The sequence below is a fragment of the Pseudophryne corroboree genome, chromosome 1, assembly GCF_028390025.1.
Source record: "Pseudophryne corroboree isolate aPseCor3 chromosome 1, aPseCor3.hap2, whole genome shotgun sequence".
NCBI classification, from domain to species: Eukaryota; Metazoa; Chordata; class Amphibia; order Anura; family Myobatrachidae; genus Pseudophryne; species Pseudophryne corroboree.
Window position 1 is genome coordinate 137,954,182 of NC_086444.1, and position 22,749 is coordinate 137,976,930.

The 22,749-nt window shown below is 44.9% G+C and overlaps 1 protein-coding gene across 1 annotated transcript in view; it reads right to left on the reverse strand.

Annotated features, from left to right (window-relative positions):
- ADAMTS6 (ADAM metallopeptidase with thrombospondin type 1 motif 6) overlaps positions 1 to 22,749 on the reverse strand; it is a 452,024-nt gene that overhangs the window by 348,242 nt on the left and 81,033 nt on the right. The window contains exon 4 of the mRNA XM_063963153.1: positions 702 to 870. Coding sequence (XP_063819223.1) covers positions 702 to 870 — 169 coding nt within the window. The remainder of the gene's footprint in view (positions 1 to 701; positions 871 to 22,749) is intronic.

The following is a 22,749-nucleotide window of genomic DNA, read 5'->3' on the forward strand; positions in this document are numbered from 1 at the left end:
CAGACTTTTGAGGGAAAAAAATTAATTTATTCCATTTTGAAATAAGGCTGTAACATAACAAAATGTGGAAAAAGTGAAGTGCTGTGAATACTTTCCGGATGCACTGTATGGCCAGCTGTGGGTAGTCAATACAAACCCAGCTTGAGAGAAATGCAAGTGTAAAGGTGCCCATCCACTAGTACGAGGTATCGCATGCGATAACCCGCCAACTCACCCAGCAGCTCCCGGGAGGCTGGACCGCATACGATACATCGTATGCTGTCCTTTTGCATATGATGTGTCGTATTCGCTCCCATTCATGGCTGTGGGATCTGACAAATCCTTGCGGCAGCCATGCTGATCTCCAGATTTCGGTTCCAAGCGCATTGGATCGGAGCTAAAACACACACGATTTATCAGCCCGATGGGTCGAAATCATGTGAAAAGGGCCATATCGTATAAAAGTGTATGGGCACCTTTAGAGTACCTGCATCACACCACATTGGATAAGGAGCTAAATGGCCAGTATGCCAGAGCAGATATCTACTTTCATAAATGAGGCTAATGGAAGTGGGATAATGACTACCTGCACTCAGCCCTCAGCAAGCAGCGATTGTTCCTGTCTGTGTTTCTCCAGTAACAAGAGAAATATGGCTCAGGACTTTCTGGCATTTTACATAGGAATTTCATCTGACGAACTACAAGCTCCACAATTATCTTACCTTTCACACCGCAGTGCCCCTGGTTGCTGGCATATCGCTGATGGAGGGTAGACTTTCTGTAAATAACATGAGGGTGGCCCCTCTCGGAGTTAAAGTGATTGGAGTTTTCTGTGACGTTGTCTAAAGGCTCAATAAAATACTCTTCATCTTCAGTAGCGATTACGCCATGCTTGGATGGAAAAGAATAGGAAAAAAAGGGATTTAGACAAACTGGAGAGACTTGTGCTATTTGCATTATAGCGGATGACGTCTGCGAAATGTAACGTAAATGTGGATATTCTTACATTTTTCTTATTACAGAACAATTGCATTCATCACCCTGCAGTCTGTTCTGTAATTAACGGTTTATCCACCCTCCCAGTGATAACATGGATAGTGCCAAAGCTTCAGGTTTCCTCTCCGAGCACAATGGCTGGCCCCAAGTACTAGTAACAGGATGAGTTACAGCTTAAAGTGCACACGTACCCTCCATGCATGGAAGCAGCCACTTTATAACCCACTGAATTTTCACAGAGACTATCCATTCATTGCATCCTTGTGAATAGCGCTTTTGCCCACAGTTGGCAGCACCCACTGCAGGTGCATTTTAATCACCCAATAACTAAGTTCCGGATTATCTAGGGCTATCCAAAAAGTCTGGGTCTGCTACTGACACTAGAGGCACGGGGTTCTGCAGTCTTAAATTATGGGGTCATACATCAGCAATCAATTTGGGCAATTTTGAGTTTTGAAGGTGATTATGTAACAAAATCAGCAATGTATGGGGTTCACCCAGGGGCGTAACTCCCAGAGGCAATAGAGGCGCCTGCCTTCGGGCTCGAAGACCTCAAGGGTCACCTGCAAGTACAGCAGCACCTGTGTGGTTTACAGCAGAATCCAAGTGTGACCACTGCTCTTCCAATGGAGCTCTGTCGCGCACCCGCTGCTGCTGCAGAGTTAATTGTCTCTGTCCCAAGATCCCTGCTAACACCTGCAATAGGGGAAAGGACAGTTTCCACCTGATATCACTCAGCCTGCGCTGCAGCAAGCGATGGTGCACCTGCCACTGCTGCTAGACTGTTAGATGGGAGCCGCCGGTGAACGCTGATTCTTCAGCTGCAGATGGCTGAATCTCATGAGTCTGACCCTGGCTCACCAGCCATTGTCACACAGCGTAGCTGAAGCCCTGCCAATTCACTGCTCCGTTCCCTGTAGACCATCTTAGAGTGATATCTATATAATTCTGTAAGGTGTGCGTGTGTGTGTGTGTGTGTGTGTGTGTGTGTGTGTGTGTGTGTGTGTGTGTGTGTGTGTATGTGTGTGTTTGTATATAAATATATACACACACACATCATATTTGTTTTTCCATTTTTTAAGTGGGGGGGCACCAAACTCCAACTTGCCTCCGGGCGACTAGGATGAACTTACGCCCCTGGGTTCACCGATCACCGATTCTGAACAGAAAGTGAATGGAATCAATAAATCAGGTTGTCTAACATACTGGATTTCATCGACCAATCGAGGCTGTAGCGTGCTAGAGTATGGTAATGATACAGTCAAAACAAGGAATGGAGGACTGCGCTGTTATGCTTCGCCTGATCAACTTAAGCTGCTATGGAGTAGGGGAGAGGATTTCCACTATCCTCACAAAAGTGCAAAGAAAAAAAGGGGGATGTCTCCCAGCGCTAGCGTTATCACCTGATCAACTCATTCCGAGTTGTTCGCTCGCAAGCTGCTTTTAGCAGCATTGCACACGCTAAGCCGCCGCCTACTGGGAGTGAATCTTAGCTTAGCAAAATTGCGAACGAAAGATTTGCAATATTGCGAAAAGATTTATCTGTGCAGTTTCTGAGTAGCTCGAGACTTACTCTTCCAGTGCGATCAGTTTAGTGCTTGTCGTTCCTGGTTTGACGTCACAAACACACCCAGCGTTCGCCCAGACACTCCCCCTTTTCTCCAGCCACTCCCGCGTTTTTCCCAGAAACGGTAGCGTTTTTTCACACACTCCCATAAAACGTCCAGTTTCCGCCCAGAAACACCCACTTCCTGTCAATCACACTCCGATCACCAGAACGAAGAAAAAACCTCGTAATGCCGTGAGTAAAATACCAAACTTCTTAGCAAATTTACTTGGCGCAGTCGCAGTGCGAACATTGCGCATGCGCAATTAGCGGAAAATCGCTGCGATGCGAAGAAAATTACCGAGCGAACAACTCGGAATGAGGGCCATAATGTGTAAACTGGGGACTCTGCCTGCCATAATGTGTAAAATGGGGACTCTGCCTGCTCTAATGTGTAAAATGGGGACTCTTGCCTGCCATAACGTGTAAAATGGGGACTCTTGCCTGCCATAACGTGTAAAATGGGGACTCTTGCCTGCCGTAACGTGTAAAATGGGGACTCTTGCCTGCTCTAATGTGTAAAATGGGGACTCTGCCTGCTCTAATGTGTAAAATGGGGACTCTAACTGCCGTAATGTGTAAAATGGGGACTCTTGTCCACCGTAATGTGTAAAATGGGGACTCTTGCCTGCCGTAATGTGTAAAATGTTTCGGTGTTTCTCGCCCCCAGTGTAACTAAAATGGGGGTGTGACACATGGTCATGCTTCTACGAATGTCATACTGAAGGCAGGCGCACAGAAATGGGGCGTGGCCTTGTGCCAGTTAGGCCAAGCCCCATTTTTGCCCGCACGAATTGATACCGTCTCTTGACTACAAGTATTTTTCGTCTCTTTGCCTCTGACTGGTTGGCTATCCCTACTGTAGGGCATAATGTATCAAGGGCATTGCGGTGTGTGGCATAATATGGTGCAGGGGGGCATTACTGTGTGGGGCTTAATATGGTGGAATTTATTTATTTTTTCCTGTGGTGGTCGTGATCTGTTGGTGCAGGGTCAAAAATCTGGGTGTAAGGTAGTCTTTTCAGACGAGGCCTCGCTTATTGTAGCAAGGCCACGCCCATTTTAACGAGGCCACGTCCCCTTGCTGGGAGCGCGCACAAATTTGTTGTTTTTATATGTATGGGGGGAGGGGCGCACGTTTTTTTTTTATGTCAATGGGGTGGGGGGGGGGGCATTTTTAGATCTCGCACTGGGAGTCAAATTGCCTACAATCAGCCCTGGCAAAAACCATAATGCACTGCCACTGGGGCAGACTTAAACATTTAATGAGAGATTTAGATAAGTCTGAGATGCTCAGAGGGGAGTAGCGTACTGCATTTTTCTTTAACTTTCACATCGCAGATAAAGTGATGCACCACTCACAGTGTACTTATACGCTGGGCTGAGACTTGAGCAACAGTGTATGAGGATCCACATCTGTAGCTAATATCTAAATTGCAGTGTCAAAATAAAGCTGTCCAGCATTTGTGGACTACATGCAAAAACAGCCAGTATTTACCCTTCATGCAACACAAAATGTTATTCACCCCTTACACTGCCACATTTATCCAGGTGCAAAGTAACTCCTTTGGGAAATGTGCCTGAAGAAAATGCTATGAAATATGCTAGCATGCTAATTATTTATTATTATAATAAAAAAAAATAATGTCATTAAATTATATATATATATATATATATATATATTTAAATTATTTTTTTTAAACCTATTAACTTAGTGGTATAACACTGGGCCTAATTCAGATAATCAGATTAGAACTGCGCATGCGAATGATCCATTGTATAACACGGGGCCTAATTCAGATCTGATCGCTGCTGTGCGTTTTTGCACAGCGAGCGATCAGATCCGAACTGCGCATACATATGCATCGCAATGCGCCGGCGTGTCGGACGGCTACAACGGGCATCCCCGGTCAGCGATGGGATGGTGCGAAAGATCCATTCGCACGGGCGTTCGCAAGGAGACTGACAGGAAGAGGCCGTTTGTGGGTGGCAACTGACCATTTTCAGGGAGTGTCCGGAAAAACGCAGGCGGGCTCAAGCGTTTTTAGGGAGGGTGTCTGACGTCAGCTCCGGCTCCGATCATCAGGATTCTATCGCACTGGATAAGTAAGTAACTGTTCCCAGAGTTGTTGTTTTGGAGGTTTGTAAAATAAATTAAAAAAAATATATACGCTTTTTGAATTTATTGCTCTCCTAAATAATTCTAGCAGACATTCATTAATAAAGAATTATTTCATCTGAAACGGAAGAAAAAATCTGAAAGGTGGAATCATTCATGAAAGAGAAAGGAAGCAAAAATATGTGCTAAATAGGATTAGGAACACACCACTGAGCAGGCCTAATGCGGTGCCCCATTCATTAAGAAAACTGTAGTGTACTTTCCACACATGACAATTTTAGTATGACTCCGAATCCCAAGAATAGCATGCAGCTTACTCCAAAAGGTGCTGCTGTGCGAGAGGATTAGGGCACACAGTACGCTGTGTTAACATCATCAGCTTCGGAAACCTATAAATGGCTGCTGAAGACTTAATTCCTCCATTCTGTACATACTACTCGCTCTAAGCCGAAACACTCTGTTCATCCACAAGCAATATGCACAGAATGATCTGTGGGGTTACAGTCAGTTATTGGCTGCAGTATAAGCAATAATCCAAGGCAAAGGTTAAGCAGGAGCACCTGGCAGAGCATCATGGGAGATATGGTTCAGCCACAGCAAAAGTTTAGTGCATTAGCATTACATATCAGTAAGAGTGCGGATCTAGTACTGGTACTATAAATCATTGTAGAAGATATAAAAAAACACAACCACACAGTGCAGTAGAATGAAATCAGGTCCATACACAGATAGCACTGAACATAATAAAAATGAAATAAAAAAACGATGTTCAGGTAATTCATATGAAATACTTGCATTCTATACAGGCAATTATTTTATTTTTTCACCTGCAGATTACTTTGAAGCCCTACTGAAGCTTTTGCTAAAACACATATAGATATGTTCTCATACATCTTGCCTCATACTCCATGCAGCGGGAGCTGCCTGGCGTGAGTGAGTAGACAAGTCCTGTGCAACTCTGTTAACGTTGGGCATGTTTTTGTGCCGAAAATGTGTCTTGTTCGTATTGCTATGTTAATAAGACGCACAAGCAGCTTTTGCTGATTAAAATGATATGTGGCATGCCTATATTCTGTGTGCGACCGCTGCTGTATCTGCATATGACATGGGGGGGTCAATCTGACCCGCTCGCACGCAGCGTTTTTTCGTTGCGGTGCGAACAGGTGCACAATGCGCATGCACGGTGGCCGCTGTGCGCGTGCGCAACGCTGCCCAGCGACAGAGGTCGCCGGGTTACGTCGCATCTAAAGAAGAAAGCGGTCGCAGGACGGACTGCAAAGAAGATTGACAGGACGGAGGCGTGGCTGGGCGGATCCGGACCGTTTGGAGCCGTTTTCGGGGAGTGGTGAGTATAACGCATGCGTGTCCAGCAGAACGGAGGGCGGAGGAGTGACGTCAAAGCCGGGCCCATTATCGCTGGATCCATCGCACAGGGTAAATATGTCCAGCCCTAGTCTTGTTTTGCTTGAATTTTTATTTAGCTTAGCAGGGCTGCACAAGCGATCGCATCCCTGCTAAGCTAAAATACACTCCCCCATAGGCATGGACTATTGATCGCAGCAGCAGCAGCAAAAAGTTGCTGGCTGCGATCAACTCGGAATGATCACCATGGTACATTACAGTGATTTCTAGGATGCCGCATTTCATTTTAATCAGCAAAAACTGCTTGTGCGACCAGTTCTCATCGATGTTTTGAATAAGAAGCATTGTAATGGAAAAAGTTGCACGAAAACATGCTTAGCGCTACCAAGTCACGCTACAGCATGGTGTGACAAAAAAGCCAGTTTAACGTGCAGGGAGACTAGATGTAAGTGGACACATCTGTAATCCATGCTCTCATTATCTCCCGCATTGATTACTACAATAACATCCTGACTGGTCTTCCCAAAGTGAGACTCTCACCACTACAATCCATTCTGAATGCGCTGCGAGGCTAATCTTCCTCGCTAGACGTTTATCTGCAAATCCGCTTTGTCAGTTCCTCCATTGGTTACCGGTATGCTACCGTTTTAAATATGAAAAACTTTTACTTACATAAAAGGCTATTAACCCAACTGCACCAATATACTGTACATCTCCTCACTCATCTAAAAATATCTCCCTACCCGACCTCTCCGCTCTGCACAAGATCTGCGTCTCTCATCCACACGCATTACTTGTTCACACCCAAAATTACATGACTTTATCCGGGCATCACCCACTCTGCAGAATGCCCTCCCACACACAATAAGACTCACCTCTAGTCTCCGAACCTTTAAATGTTCCCTGAAAGCTCACCTTTTCAGACAAGCATATCAAGTTCCAGACCCCAGTAACCTTCAGTGCTTCCCTATCTAATTACATCCTCTCTGTACAGTACACATAACATCACATATCTTGTCTTTCTTTACTCTCACACCCTCCTGACCCTTGGCCAACATTGCTGGGTGATCATATCAAACAACCCATTAAGAACCTAGCAATCTGGTGGACCTTTATGCAATAGATAGCATCTATCCTTGTGTATCAATGCCTGTTTCCCTATAGATTGTAAGCTTGCGAGCAGGGCCTTCCTACCTCTACGTCTGTCTGTATTTACCCAGTTTTGTTCTATTACTGTTGTTCTAATGGTAAAGCGCATTAGAATATGCTGCGCTATATAAGAAACGGTTAATAAATAAATAATGGATAAATAAATAAATAATAATAAATCTTTACTGTAGCAGACAGAAGAGGACATCTCCCTGTGGGATACAAACTTCTATGCATGAGAAGACAGAAGTGGAAGATTTTAAGTGAAAGCTGCTGATTGGATGGCCACAGCATCTGTTCTATAATCAAACCAGGAGCTTCGTGCATGGACATACCTCCCATCCATAGATATAAGTCAAGCTGGGTATATACTATACAATTATCTGGCAGATGATCTGTCCAATGTGGCTGGTTGGAATGAAAATCTGGTAATTGTATAGTGGAGTGGTTCTCAAACTGTGTGTCGTGGCACCCTGGGGTGCAGCGAGGCTCTTGCTGGGGTGCCTTGGATTGGTGGTCCAGGACCAATTCAAATTATTTATGGTCAATGTAAGAGGCAGAACCAGGGCTAGTGGCTGCCAATCATAAAATATGTGGACAAACAGAAGCAAATCTTGTCCATGACAACACAATTGAACTGAAGGATGACATATAAACACAATTAATTAATATTTATCGAATTGCAGTGCGATCGCATGTGTTTTTAAAAACACATGCTATATATCGCACTGTGATGTGCGATGGGCACCCACCGGGAGCGGATGGAGGCTGCTCCCACTCGGGGGTGACGTGCCCATCAAGTGATTACCATGCGATCTATCGCATGATCGCATGGTAATCACTTTGGCAGTTCAGGTGCAATTTCATCGCACCTGGACTGCCGGTGCGATGCCCCGCGATGTCGCGTCGCAGGGCATCGCACAAATGTATGGGCACCATTACAGTAAGTCTTTATGCTCTCTTGCCTTTCTCCCCACACCTATGTTTTTTTATAGATCTTGTTTTTTTTATAGATCTTGTTTCTGTTAGATCTATGTTTTTTTTATACTGTACATCTTGTTTCTGTTAGAGACACAACAAATAGTCAGTGAAATAGTGGAAAAGAGCATATGAGATATAAAGAGAACCCAGTTTGGACAATAGGAAATCATTTATTGCGTGACAGTGAAGAGAGAGATGAGGGGAAAGGGGTTGGGGCTAGCATGGCAGAAAACAGGTAGAGGAAGGGTGGGGGGGATGGCTGAGAAAGGGATCCAAGGGGACAGAGGAGAGACTTAGGGGAACAGCTGACTTTAAGAAATAATTGTGAAAATATAGAAGACCAGGGTTCAGAAAAAGGGGAATAGGAGGTTATGGAATATGTCTAAAGGTTCCCAAACCTTCCTAGAAAGAGTCAGAGGAGTTCTCCTAATAAAATCCATCAAATACATGTACCAATTCTGTGACCTGACGGTATATAAAATAAGGGCAAAGGATTGTTTCCAGGCAGCATCGATCTAGCAGGTGACAGCTGATACAAAGGCCCAAATGAAAAAGACTCATATTTTCTGGTCCTGGCACAATTACGGCAATATAGCAGCTAGACTTAAAATGGCAATTAATTTTAAGGCAAGAACAACCTGATTTTCCCTAAAAAAACGAATTGCTGCTTTAAATCAAATGTTTAGATCTCCAGGACCAGAAAACTAGAGCCTTTTACATTTGGGCCAATATGTCTAAATAACTGGATGATACAGGAGAAATAAATTAAAAGTTATAGAAATACTTTGTGCGCAATACAAGCAGCTGATAAAGTGTAACTTTCCTATGAGGTCTCCTCCACCCCTCACCACATGTGCATAGAAAAAAAAGGTAATTTTGAAGAGTCCACTTAGCCAGCGCTATCCATTATTCCCTTGATCTTTTTCACTCCGTGCACTTTTCAGTATTGGAGTGTCGAAGTCAAAAATATTACATAAAAAGAACATACAAACTACACACATTATGAGTCGCTATACTTGCAAATACGCGCAGCAAGCACAGCAATATATGGTAACACACGCATTTACACGGACATGCCACAGAGAAGGATTTGACACTTATTTCATGCAGTACATAATTATAATAATATCAAGCGCCAGACATCATGATGATTTAAAATTATATAATGAAGTAATGTCATGTATGTGTATTATTTGAACGAAACCAGATACACCTGTCATATTTGGTATTAAAGCAAGCAGATCAATGTGTAGATTCATTTGAAACTTGTTATTAAATTGTAGGACATTGCAACAAATAATTATGATTAAATGTATAAAAGCTAAAATCACTTTTATTAGAACAATAGATATTCCAAACAGGTAGTGGACAGGAAGCTCAGGCCAGCCCTTTGGATGTCTTCAAGGCTGAACCTGATTAGCATATACAAAGAGACTAGTGACTCATCATGAATGAGTAAGTTCCCTCCCCCAAACTAGATAACACATTGCTGATCACACAGGAAGCCAGTTGCTGTTTTGGACTAGACGATGATGGAGTTATTGCCAGATCAGTTCCTGTATTTATTTGCTGAGAGAGAGAGAGATATTAAGAGGAGGGTGCATTGAAAGATATGGTAATTGTATCGCTGGCCTGTAACTGTATGTAACTGTATGTAACTGTATGTTTTAACTGCTTACTGTGTGAGTGTAACCATGTAACTATAGGTATACTGTACTTTGTAATATATTGAATCCATATCCTTTTAATAACAAATATATACATCAATGAGCTTTGGAACTCAGATAATGTGTGGGTGTATTGTTTTCTCTTATGGGATGCAGTGTTTTGCGATGTACAGCGCACATTTATCGTATATGGTAATAAGATGCGCCTGGCGTCTGCAGTATATATTAGAGTGGGCATTTTAAATATTTGTGAGGAAACAATTTGGCATTCTCAGATGGGGGCTGGTCCGCGATATCAGGGTCTTAATGATGCACTGCACATTACAAACGCGGCTGTGATTGACCGGCTCCGATGGACGCATCGCGACGCTGATGAATAACATCCACGTGTATTGTTGTGTTATCAGTAAGCCAATGATATGAAATTTCAAGGGACAATGCATTTCTCATAATATTTAAGATGCTAAAATGTATTTTTATTGTTGCAAAACAAAGTTCAAATAAGTCATATTGTGTTTGATTCAGATTGGATTGTTCATCTGTTAAGTAAGTTTAAAAGTACATTTAAAAGTTGCTGCATAGCCTTGATATAGTTTTTTTTTAACTCAGGCCTAAAATAACTTCTGGTGCTTGTATAATGTGTGATTTCTTTGTGACAAAGGAAGCCGCATGGTCTGTCCTCCATTTTGGACTAACCACATGGCCTGTCCACCATTTTGTGTAAACCTCATGGATGTGGAAGGGGGAGAAGCAGTGGCTATTTTAGGAAGGTCATTTTCTAAATAGCTGATTTTCACTCTGCTCAGAACAATCAGTTTCCTTGGTCACATCAAACACCATTTATGAGTTACCAATGCATTTATTTAACCCATGCCATAGTCAATTAAATAGTTTCAATTGGGCCTAGTGAGAGTAAATGGTAAGATAAATGCTTGGCTTGGGGTAAGAAATTGTACACAGATAGAAAAAGGAAAGAAAGGGTTTTTTTTTTCTCTCTTTTTCCTTCCAAGACTTGTAGAATCTGCTTCCTATAGGATAGCCATTGAAATGCAAATTAACCTGTGTAACAGTTTTTTTTAGCAGTGGAAAAGCACATAGCTTTGATATGCAAATAAGAGGTAAGGTGTCTCATAGGAGACCAGTGAATGGTACATATATATAATATTATTATAATTATGTGTATATTTATATCAGTGTATGTTCTGAAAGATAGCTATCCAATCTGAATCATATCATTTAAATTATTGATTATTGCTAGAGTCATTATAGACCTGTGTGAAATAAGATACATTTGCTGCTATATAGGTAAATTTGAAATAACAGTATTTTAAGGAAGTAAGTGTAAAGACACAAACGCAGGTCTGCATAAAAGTTTATACAGAACAAGTTGTGTCTAGTGGGCAATAGTAATTAGTATTGTTCACATTTATAGAGCTGTGTGATTTGTTTTATTGCGGACGCAGGGTTTTGTACACGTGTCTCGGACAAAGTAAAGGACTGCGCACGCAGCGTAAGAGACATGCACGGTCGCGTGTGTACGCATAGTGCGTAAGAATGTGGGCGCTAAGTACAAATTACACAATAGTGTTGTTTAGTTCAAAGGTGGGCAGCTTTGAACCAGAGGTATTGCAGAACTTAAGGATAAGGATATGTCTGATAAAATCCAGAAAAGAAAAGGTCAGACATACAAAGTGTTTAAACCTGTGTCAGCAAGAGGGGTTGGTGAGTTTGATCCTAAGGTATTGCAGGTGGTATGTCTAACCAAAGTCATATAAGACAAGAATGGAAATATAAGAACTGTTTGAACTTGTAGCAACAATAAACAAGCAGCAAGAAAAAAAAGAGAATGCAAGTACACCGCCTTATGTAGATGTGGGAGCAGTTACGGCCAGCATACAAACTATAGAAAATAATAAAAATATGAAAAATATGACTGTAACCTATATATGTACTAATAAATGTTGAAGTTTAATTTAGGAGGAGAAGGTGACCTGATTGTTTTCAGCCATTTCTCATGCACCCAGAGGAGTATCCAACCGGTAAAAGAAGAGCAGTAGCCTGTGGGGGAAGTGGCTGAGACCAGTGGAACAGGTAAGTATGGTATCATTCGTGTACATATATAGTAAAACCCAAAAAAATAAAAAAAATAAAAAAAAATCAAGAAAGTAACGTCAGAAATGGAAAAAAACCTGTCCGCACATTAGTATTTGCCAGTAGGAAAGCGGACAGAGACAAGGTAACACCCGGGTATTTCTTTCAGTTACCACATAAGAAGTATTCATTCCTAGTAATGCCCCTAGTCAAGATGAGCTCGGAAATGTTTGTTGGACCATGTACAGACCCTTAATACAGGATGAGAAGGGTTGAATGAATACTTCGCATGACCTAGAAGCTTGTTAAACTTTTTTTGTTGTTTTTGTCTCTTGCAGTAATAGAAAACTCTCCATCTGGATAAGACCACTGGTAAACACTAATTCGGCAAATGGGAGGTGGCTGTCTCTGTGCAAATGGACGGGCTCAATAAGGCATTGAGTGTCAGGGTGCAGACTTCTTTGCAAAATTGGAAAGGGGTCACAGTAGCTAATCTTAGATAGTGTGCTATTGAACATCACAAGAATAGTGCTAGGCGCAGAGAACAACAGGTGGAGAGGTTGAGGACGGTAAGTATACTGGCACATACAGGAAAGACCCATCAGTCCAAACCCCAGATCCCTAATGGTCAATAATATGTTACACTTGTAGGAAGGAAGGGCATTTTGCCAGAGATTGTAGGAGTAGTAGGACACATAGTCAATATAGATCCCCTAGACAGAAAACACAAGCCACATTATTAAACACATAGACGGGACCAAGGGACATATAGTAAGGAATCATAAGCCATATAGAAAACACAGATTTGGCTAATGGGAAGAACAAAATAAATGCAACATTACCCTTTGACAAAACTTGCTGGGGTTAAGATGGGGCCTCTAAACTTTTGCTTTTTTTTCCTAGCAGAAATGGCCCCTGATTAACTTAATTTTGTTAGATATGATATACTGTGCTCCCGCTCAGGAAGTACAAAGTATGTTAGACACCCACGAAGACTAATGTCGCATTCTACTGTTCTAGATGCATGTCCATCACAGGTAGAGGAAATTATCTCACAGATACCGGGTTCCCTATGAACTTAGGATGGACAGTACACTGGATTGATGGCTGGGATAGTCCCAATAGCGATACGACAAACACAGAAATTTTTTTAAGGCGAGTAGACCAAGTAGAGAATCACTTCCCCGTAGTGCCCAATCAAATTTTCATAAAATCTTCACCTCTACAAACTCATGTTATAAACCTCTATTCTGTTTCTCTACAGTTTTCCTCTTCATCTTTTGCGTTCACACAGGGTGGTACAATACATGGACCCAATTACAGTTCAAACTCCACATGCCTAGGTCCTTCAGAGTTCTGCCCGAACCCAGTATATCTCAACAGCACGATTACACCAGTATTACTGCAGTGTGCCTTGTCATGCACAAAGGGTGGAGAATGGGAATACTGGTGAAGGGAAATTTTGTAAAGACACTGATATGCCTGTTGGTGAATGGCAAACCTGACATTTTCTTTTTCATTTTCTCCTTCTTTTTCTCCTCTAGAGATGTTTCTTTTTTCTTTTTTTTTGGAGTTATGCTCATGGCACTCTACATTGCAAACACACGATAGTTAAATTAAGATACAAAAATTTGTGTTCCCTACAGGAAAAGGCAGTCTGGAGGACAAAGGGGTATGGCCAGGAGTCCTCAGGACTGTGGACAGGTGGACACGGTAAGCCAGTAGCCCCCAGAGCATACCTTCCAAGTCTAGCTGAGGTGGCACACGGTCTGACTCATCTAGGCAAAGATGGTAGGTGCAGGCTGATGAGAGTCTACTGGTGTGCACCAGGATTCTATTCTCATGCAGGTAAGAGAGCAATGACCTGTCTTGCTTGCTTGAGGAAGAATATTGGTAAAGCAATACCAACAGAGCCATCCCATATCCCTCCTGCAGACGGATCTTTTCAGGAAATACAAATCGACTTCGTACAGTTAACACCCTTTAGGAATTATTGTTATGTATTGGTGTGCACTGATGTTTTCTCAAACTGGGTAGACGCATTTCCTGCCGCCACGGATGCTGCTGTGTTTACCGCAAAGAAAAATTGCGCAGAAATTTGTGTGTAGGTAATGGTACCCCTAGAAGTAGGAGCAAAGCTTGAAATTTTACTACTGTGATCATAGATACTGCCACTAGTATTATGTAGCATCAGAACCACTCCCTGATCTTCACTTAACGAATCACCCTCTTCGAAATTTGTTTTTGTTTTTATTTTGGTATTTTTGTCTTTTTGGGTTGTTTTTGGAAGACAACCTCATGTCATGATTGATCCGCACAATGATCAGAAATACACCAATGAGGTGACAGTACAGTACCTTATTGAGATGAGCCAGCATTTGAGAACTTGACAAAAGAACTTGAAACTGTTGATTGCTGGTATGTCAAATACTAACTGTCTTGATTGTGAACCAAGAGACTGTGTGATTGTTCTTACGCTCAGGTTGCCTAATAGACAGGTGGGAAGGACCATACCAAGTTTTGTTGACAGCACTATCCTAGTGAAAGTAGCCGAGAGAGAGACTTGGGTCCACGATTCCCATTGCAGGAAAGTCGGTAGTCCGGAAGGAACTCGTAAATGGAGTGAGATCGCAAAAGTATCACCAGAGACTCTGTTCCGTGAAGACTGAGAGGCGGCACTGTTGAACACTACCTGAGCGTACTAAAGGATTGCAGAAAGACCAGTCATTGTAATTGATTTGTTATGAACAAGAGTTGTTTTGTTCTATTTCTCTTTTCTCTCTTTCCCGCTGACAAACATTTTTCTCTGACGTCCTAGTGGATGCTGGGAAATCCGGAAGGACCATGGGGAATAGCGGGCCCCGAAGGAGGCTGGGCACTCTAGAAAGATTTATGACTACCTGGTGTGCACTGGCTCCTCCCACTAGGACCCTCCTCCAAGCCTCAGTTAGATTTTGTGCCCGGCCGAGGTTGGATGCACACTAGGGGCTCTCCTGAGCCTTTAGAAAGAAAGATAGAAATTAGGTTTTTTATTTTCAGTGAGACCTGCTGGCAACAGGCTCACTGCAGCGAGGGACTAAGGGGAGAAGAAGCGAACCTGCCTGCTTGCAGCCAGCTTGGGCTTCTTAGGCTACTGGACACCATTAGCTCCAGAGGGATCGACCGCAGGCCCAGTCCTTGGTGTTCGGTCCCGGAGCCGCGCCGCCGTCCCCCTTACAGAGCCAGAAGCAAGAAGAGGTCCGGAAAATCGGCGGCAGAAGACATCAGTCTTCACCAAGGTAGCGCACAGCACTGCAGCTGTGCGCCATTGCTCCTCACACACACTTCACACTCCGGTCACTGAGGGTGCAGGGCGCTGGGGGGGGGCGCCCTGAGAAGCAATAATAACACCTTGGCTGGCAAAAATACCACAATATATAGCCCCAGAGGCTATATATGTGGAAAATACCCCTGCCAGAATATAGGAAAAAGCGGGAGAATAGTCCGCAGAAAAGGGGCGGAGCTATCTCCTGCAGCACACTGGCGCCATTTTTCCCTCACAGCTCCGCTGGAAGGAAGCTCCCTGGCTCTCCCCTGCAGTCTACACTACAGAAAAGGGTAAAAAAGAGAGGGGGGGGCACTAAAATAAGAATTTACTTACCGATAATTCTATTTCTCGGAGTCCGTAGTGGATGCTGGGGTTCCTGAAAGGACCATGGGGAATAGCGGCTCCGCAGGAGACAGGGCACAAAAAGTAAAGCTTTAGGATCAGGTGGTGTGCACTGGCTCCTCCCCCTATGACCCTCCTCCAAGCCTCAGTTAGGATACTGTGCCCGGACGAGCGTACACAATAAGGAAGGATTTATGAATCCCGGGTAAGACTCATACCAGCCACACCAATCACACTGTACAACCTGTGATCTGAACCCAGTTAACAGTATGATAACAGCGGAGCCTCTGAAAGATGGCTCACAACAATAATAACCCGATTTTTGTAACTATGTACAAGTATTGCAGATAATCCGCACTTGGGATGGGCGCCCAGCATCCACTACGGACTCCGAGAAATAGAATTATCGGTAAGTAAATTCTTATTTTCTCTATCGTCCTAGTGGATGCTGGGGTTCCTGAAAGGACCATGGGGATTATACCAAAGCTCCCAAACGGGCGGGAGAGTGCGGATGACTCTGCAGCACCGAATGAGAGAACTCCAGGTCCTCCTTAGCCAGGTTATCAAATTTGTAGGATTTTACAAACGTGTTTGCCCCTGACTAAATAGCCGCTCGGCAAAGTTGTAAAGCCGAGACCCCTCGGGCAGCCGCCCAAGATGAGCCCACCTTCCTTGTGGAATGGGCATTTACATATTTTGGCTGTGGCAGGCCTGCCACAGAATGTGCAAGCTGAATTGTATTACACATCCAACTAGCAAAAGTCTGCTTAGAAGCAAGAGCACCCAGTTTGTTGGGTGCATACAGGATAACAGCAAGTCAGTTTTCCTGACTCCAGCCGTCCTGGAACCTATATTTTCAGGGCCCTGACCACATCTAGCAACTTGGAGTCCTCCAAGTCCCTAGTAGGCGCAAGACACCACAATAAGCTGGTTCAGGTGAAACACTGACACCACCTTAGGGAGAGAACTGGGGACGAGTCCGCAGCTCTGCCCTGTCCGAATGGACAAACAGATATGGGCTTTTTGAGAAAAAAACCACCAATTTGACACTCGCCTGGTCCAGGCCAGGTCCAAGAGCATGTTCACTTTTGATGTGAGATGCTTCAAATCCACAGATTTGACTGGTTTTAAACCAATGTGTTTTGAGGAATCCCAGAACTACGTTGAGATCCCACAGTGCCACTGGAGGCACAAAAGGGGGTTGTATATGCAATACTCCCTTGACAAACTTCTGGACTTCAGGAACTGAAGCCAATTCTTTCTGGAAGAAAAATCGACAGGGCCGAAATTTGAACCTTAATGGACCCCAATTTGAGGCCCATAGACACTCCTGTTTGCAGGAAATGCAGGAATCGACCGAGTTGAAATTTCTTCGTGGGGCCTTCCTGGCCTCACACCACGCAACATATTTTCGCCACATGTGGTGATAATGTTGTGTGGTCACCTCCTTTCTGGCTTTGACCAGGGTAGGAATGACCTCTTCCTGAATGCCTTTTCCCTTAGGATCCGGCGTTCCACCGCCATGCCGTCAAACGCAGCTGCGGTAAGTCTTGGAACAGACATGGTACTTGCTGAAACAAGTCCCTTCTTAGCGGCAGAGGCCATAAGTCCTCTGTGAGCATCTCTTGAAGTTCCGGGTACCAAGTCCTTCTTGGCCAATCCGGAGCCATGAGTATAGTTCTTACTCCTCTACGTCTTATAATTCTCAGTACCTTAGGTATGAAAAGCAGAGGATGGAACACATACACCGACTGGTACACCCACGGTGTTACCAGAACGTCCACAGCTATTGCCTGAGGGTCTCTTAACCTGGCGCAATACCTGTCCCGTTTTTTGTTCAGACGGGACGCCATCATGTCCACCTTTGGTAATTCCCAACGGTTTACAATCATGTGGAAAACTTCCCCATGAAGTTCCCACTCTGCCGGGTGGAGGTCGTGCCTACTGAGTAAGTCTGCTTCCCAGTTTCCATTCCCGGAATGAAACACTGCTGACAGTGCTATCACATGATTTTCCGCCCAGCGAAAAGTCCTTGCAGTTTTTGCCACTGCCCTCCTGCTTCTTGTGCCGCCCTGTCTATTTACGTGGGCGACTGCCGTGATGTTTTATCCCACTGGATCAATACCGGCTGACCTTGAAGCAGAGGTCTTGCTAAGCTTAGAGCATTATAAATTTACCCTTAGCTATATTTATGTGGAGAAAAGTCTCCAGACTTGATCACACTCCCTGGAAATTTTTTCCTTGTGTGACTGCTCCCCAGCCTCTCGGGATGGCCTCCGTGGTCACCAACATCCAAAACTGAATGCCGAATCTGCGGCCCTCTAGAAGATGAGCACTCTGTAACCACCACAGGAGAGACACCCTTGTCCTTGGATATAGGGTTATCCGCTAATGCATCTGAAGATGCGATCCGGACCATTTGTCCAGCAGATCCCACTGAAAAGTTCTTGCATGAAAACTGCCGACTGGAATTGCTTCGAAGGAAGTCACCATTTTTTTACCATGGCCCTTGTGCAATGATGCACTGATTTTAGGAGGTTCCTGACTAGCTCGGATAACTCCCTGGCTTTCTCTTCCGGGAGAAACACCTTTTTCTGGACTGTGTCCAGAATCATCCCTAAGCACAGGAGACTTGTTGTCGGGATCAGCTGCGATTTTGGAATATTTAGAATCCACCCCTGCTGTTGTAACAGTATCCGAGATAGTGCTACTCCGACCTCCAACTGTTCCCTGGACTTTGCCCTTATCAGGAGATCGTCCAAGTAAGGGATAATTAAGACGCCTTTTCTTCGAAGAAGAACCATCATTTCGGCCATTACCTTGGTAAAGACCCTGGGTGCCGTGGACAATCCAAACGGCAGCGTCTGAAACTGATAGTGACAGTTCTGTACCACGAACCTGAGGTACCCTTAGTGATAAGGGCAAATTTGGGACATGGAGGTAAGCATCCCTGATGTCTCGGGACACCATATAGTCCCCTTCTTCCCGGTTCGTTATCACTGCTCTGAGTGACTCCATCTTGATTTGAACCTTTGTAAGTGTTCAAATTTTTTTAGATTTAGAATAGGTCTCACCTAGCCTTCTGGCTTCAGTACCACAATATAGTGTGGAATAATACCCCTTTTCTTGTTGTAGGAGGGGTAATTTAATTATCACCTGCTGGGAATACAGCTCGTGAATTTTTTTTTTTTTTTTTCCATACTGCCTCCTTGTCGGAGGGAGACCTTGGTAAAGCAGACTTCAGGAGCCTGCGCAGGGGAAACGTCTCGACATTCCAATCTGTACCCCTGGGATACTACTTGTAGGATCCAGGGGTCCTGTACGGTCTCAGCGTCATGCTGAGAGCTTGTCAGAAGCGGTGGAACGCTTCTGTTCCTGGGAATGGGCTGCCTGCTGCAGTCTTCTTCCCTTTCCTCTATCCCTGGGCAGATATGACTCTTATAGGGACGAAAGGACTGAAGCTGAAAAGACGGTGTCTTTTTCTGCAGAGATGTGACTTAGGGTAAAAAACGGTGGATTTTCCAGCAGTTGCCGTGGCCACCAGGTCCGATGGACCGACCCCAAATAACTCCTCTTCCTTTATACGGCAATACACCTTTGTGCCGTTTGGAATCTGCATCACCTGACCACTGTCGTGTCCATAAACATCTTCTGGCAGATATGGACATCGCACTTACTCTTGATGCCAGAGTGCAAATATCCCTCTGTGCATCTCGCATATATAGAAATGCATCCTTTAAATGCTCTATAGTCAATAAAATACTGTCCCTGTCAAGGGTATCAATATTTTTAGTCAGGGAATCCGACCAAGCCACCCCAGCTCTGCACATCCAGGCTGAGGCGATCGCTGGTCGCAGTATAACACCAGTATGTGTGTATATACTTTTTATGATATTTTCCAGCCTCCTGTCAGCTGGCTCCTTGAGGACGGCCCTATCTATAGACGGTACCGCCACTTGTTCTGATAAGCGTGTGAGCGCCTTATCCACCCTAAGGGGTGTTTCCCAACGCGCCCTAACTTCTGGCGGGAAAGGGTATACCGCCCATATTTTCTATCGGGGGGAACCCACGCATCATCACACACTTCATTTAATTTATCTGATTCAGGAAAAACTACGGTAGTTTTTTCACATCCCACATAATACCCTCTTTTGTGGTACTTGTAGTATCAGAAATATGTAACACCTCCTTCATTGCCCTTAACGTGTGGCCCTAATAAGGAATACGTTTGTTTATTCACCGTCGACACTGGATTCAGTGTCCCTGTCTGTGTCTGTGTCGACCGACTAAAGTAAACGGGCGTTTTAAAACCCCTGACGGTGTTTTTGAGACGTCTGGACCGGTACTAATTGTTTGTCGGCCGTCTCATGTCGTCAACCGACCTTGCCGCGTGTTGACATTATCACGTAATTCCCTAAATAAGCCATCCATTCCGGTGTCGACTCCCTAGAGAGTGACATCACCATTACAGGCAATTGCTCCGCCTCCTCACCAACATCGTCCTCATACATGTCGACACACACGTACCGACACACAGCACACACACAGGGAATGCTCTGATAGAGGACAGGACCTACTAGCCCTTTGGAGAGACAGAGGGAGAGTTTGCCAGCACACACCAAAAACGCTATAATTATATAGGGACAACCTTATATAAGTGTTTTCCCTTATAGCATCTTTTTTATATATTTCTAACGCCAAATTAGTGCCCCCCCTCTCTGTTTTAACCCTGTTTCTGTAGTGCAGTGCAGGGGAGAGCCTGGGAGCCTTCCCTCCAGCCTTTCTGTGAGGGAAAAAGGCGCTGTGTGCTGAGGAGATAGGCCCCGCCCCTTTTTCGGCGGCCTCGTCTCCCGCTCTTTACGGATTCTGGCAGGGGTTAAATATCTCCATATAGCCCCCGGAGGCTATATGTGAGGTATTTTTAGCCAAAAATAGGTTTTCATTGCCTCCCAGGGCGCCCCCCTTCCAGCGCCCTGCACCCTCAGTGACTGCCGTGTGAAGTGTGCTGAGAGGAAATGGCGCACAGCTGCAGTGCTGTGCGCTACCTTAAGAAGACTGAGGAGTCTTCATGCCGCCGATTCTGGACCTTCTTCTTGTTTCAGCATCTGCAAGGGGGCCGGCGGCGAGGCTCCGGTGACCATCCAGGCTGTACCTGTGATCGTCCCTCTGGAGCTAATGTCCAGTAGCCAAAGAAGCCAATCCATCCTGCACGCAGGTGAGTTCACTTCTTCTCCCCTAAGTCCCTCGTTGCAGTGATCCTGTTGCCAGCAGGACTCACTGTAAAATAAAAAACCTAAGCTAAACTTTTCTAAGCAGCTCTTTAGGAGAGCCACCTAGATTGCACCCTTCTCGGCCGGGCACAAAAATCTAACTGAGGCTTGGAGGAGGGTCATAGGGGGAGGAGCCAGTGCACACCACCTGATCCTAAAGCTTTACTTTTTGTGCCCTGTCTCCTGCGGAGCCGCTATTCCCCATGGTCCTTTCAGGAACCCCAGCATCCACTAGGACGATAGAGAAATTTAGGCGCAGTATACAATTATAGAAAAAGCAGCTATAGGGGACATAACTCAGTTAGTCCCTGCATTATATAGCGCTCTGGTGTGTGCTGGCATACTCTCACTCTGTCCCCCCAAAGGGCTTTTGTGGGTCCTGTCCTCTGTTGGAGCATTCCCTGTGTGTGTGCGGTGTGTCGGTACGGCTGTGTCGACATGTTTGATGAGGATAATGATGTGGAGACGGAGCAGATGCCTTTAGAAGGGATGTCACCCCCTGCGGGGCAGACACCTGAGTGGTTGAGCTTATGGAAAGAAATGAGTGCACGTATAGACTCCTTACATAAGAAATTTGACGACATGCCAAATGTGGGACAGCCGACTTCTCAGCTCGTGCCTGTCCAGGCGTCGCACAGGTCATCAGGGGCTCTAAAACGCCCGCTACCTCAGACCGCAGACCCAGATGTCGACACTGATACTGACACCAGTGTCGACGACGATGAGTCTAACCTGATGCCCACTAAGGCCATTCACTGCATGATTGAGGCAATGAAAGAGGTGTTACACATTTCTGATATAAATACAGGTACCACTAAAAAGGGTATTATGTTTGGGGAGAAAAAACTACCCGTAGTTTTTCCCCCATCAGATGAATTAAATGAAGTATGTGAAGAAGCGTGGGCTTTCCCTGATAAAAAATTGGTAATTCCTAAGAAGGTATTAATGGCGTTCCCTTTCCCGCCAGAGGATAGGTCACGTTGGGAAACACCTCCTAAGGTGGATAAAGCGCTCACACGTTTGTCTAAAAAGGTGGCACTACCATCTCTGGATACGGCCGCCCTCAAGGAACCTGCTGATAGAAAGCAGGAGGCGATCCTGAAGTCTGTATATACACACTCAGGCATTATACTTAGGCCAGCTATTGCGTCAGCTTGGATGTGCAGTGCTGCCGCTGCGTGGTCAGATAAACTGTCAGAAAATATTGACACATTAGACAGGGACACGATCCTGCTAACCATAGACCATATCAAAGACTCAGTCTTATATATGAGAGATGCACAGAGGGAAATCTGCCGACTGGCATCTAAAGTAAGTGCATTGTCCATTTCTGCTAGGAGAAGCTTATGGACTCGCCAGGGGACAGGAGATGCAGATTCTAAAAGGCACATGGAAGTGTTGCCATATAAGGGTGAGGAATTATTTGGGGATGGTCTCTCGGACCTAGTTTCCACAGCAACGTCTGGGAAGTCAGCATTTTTACCCCATGTCCCCTCACAGCCTAAGAAGGCGCCGTTTTATCAGGTTCAGTCCTTTCGGACCCAGAAAAACAGGCGTGGAAAAGGCGGGTCTTTTCTGTCCAGAGGCAGAGGTAGGGGAAAAAGGCTGCAACAAACAGCAGGTTCCCAGGAGCAAAAGTCCTCCCCCGCTTCTTCTTCCAAGTCCGCCGCATGACGGTGGGGCTCCACAGGCGGAGCCAGGTACGGTGGGGGGCCGCCTCAAGAATTTCAGCGATCAGTGGGCTCGCTCACAGGTGGATCCCTGGATCCTTCAAATAGTATCTCAGGGGTACAAACTGGAATTCGAGGCGTCTCCACCCCACCGGTTCCTAAAATCTGCCTTGCCGATTGCTCCCTCAGACAGGGAGGCGGTGCTAGCGG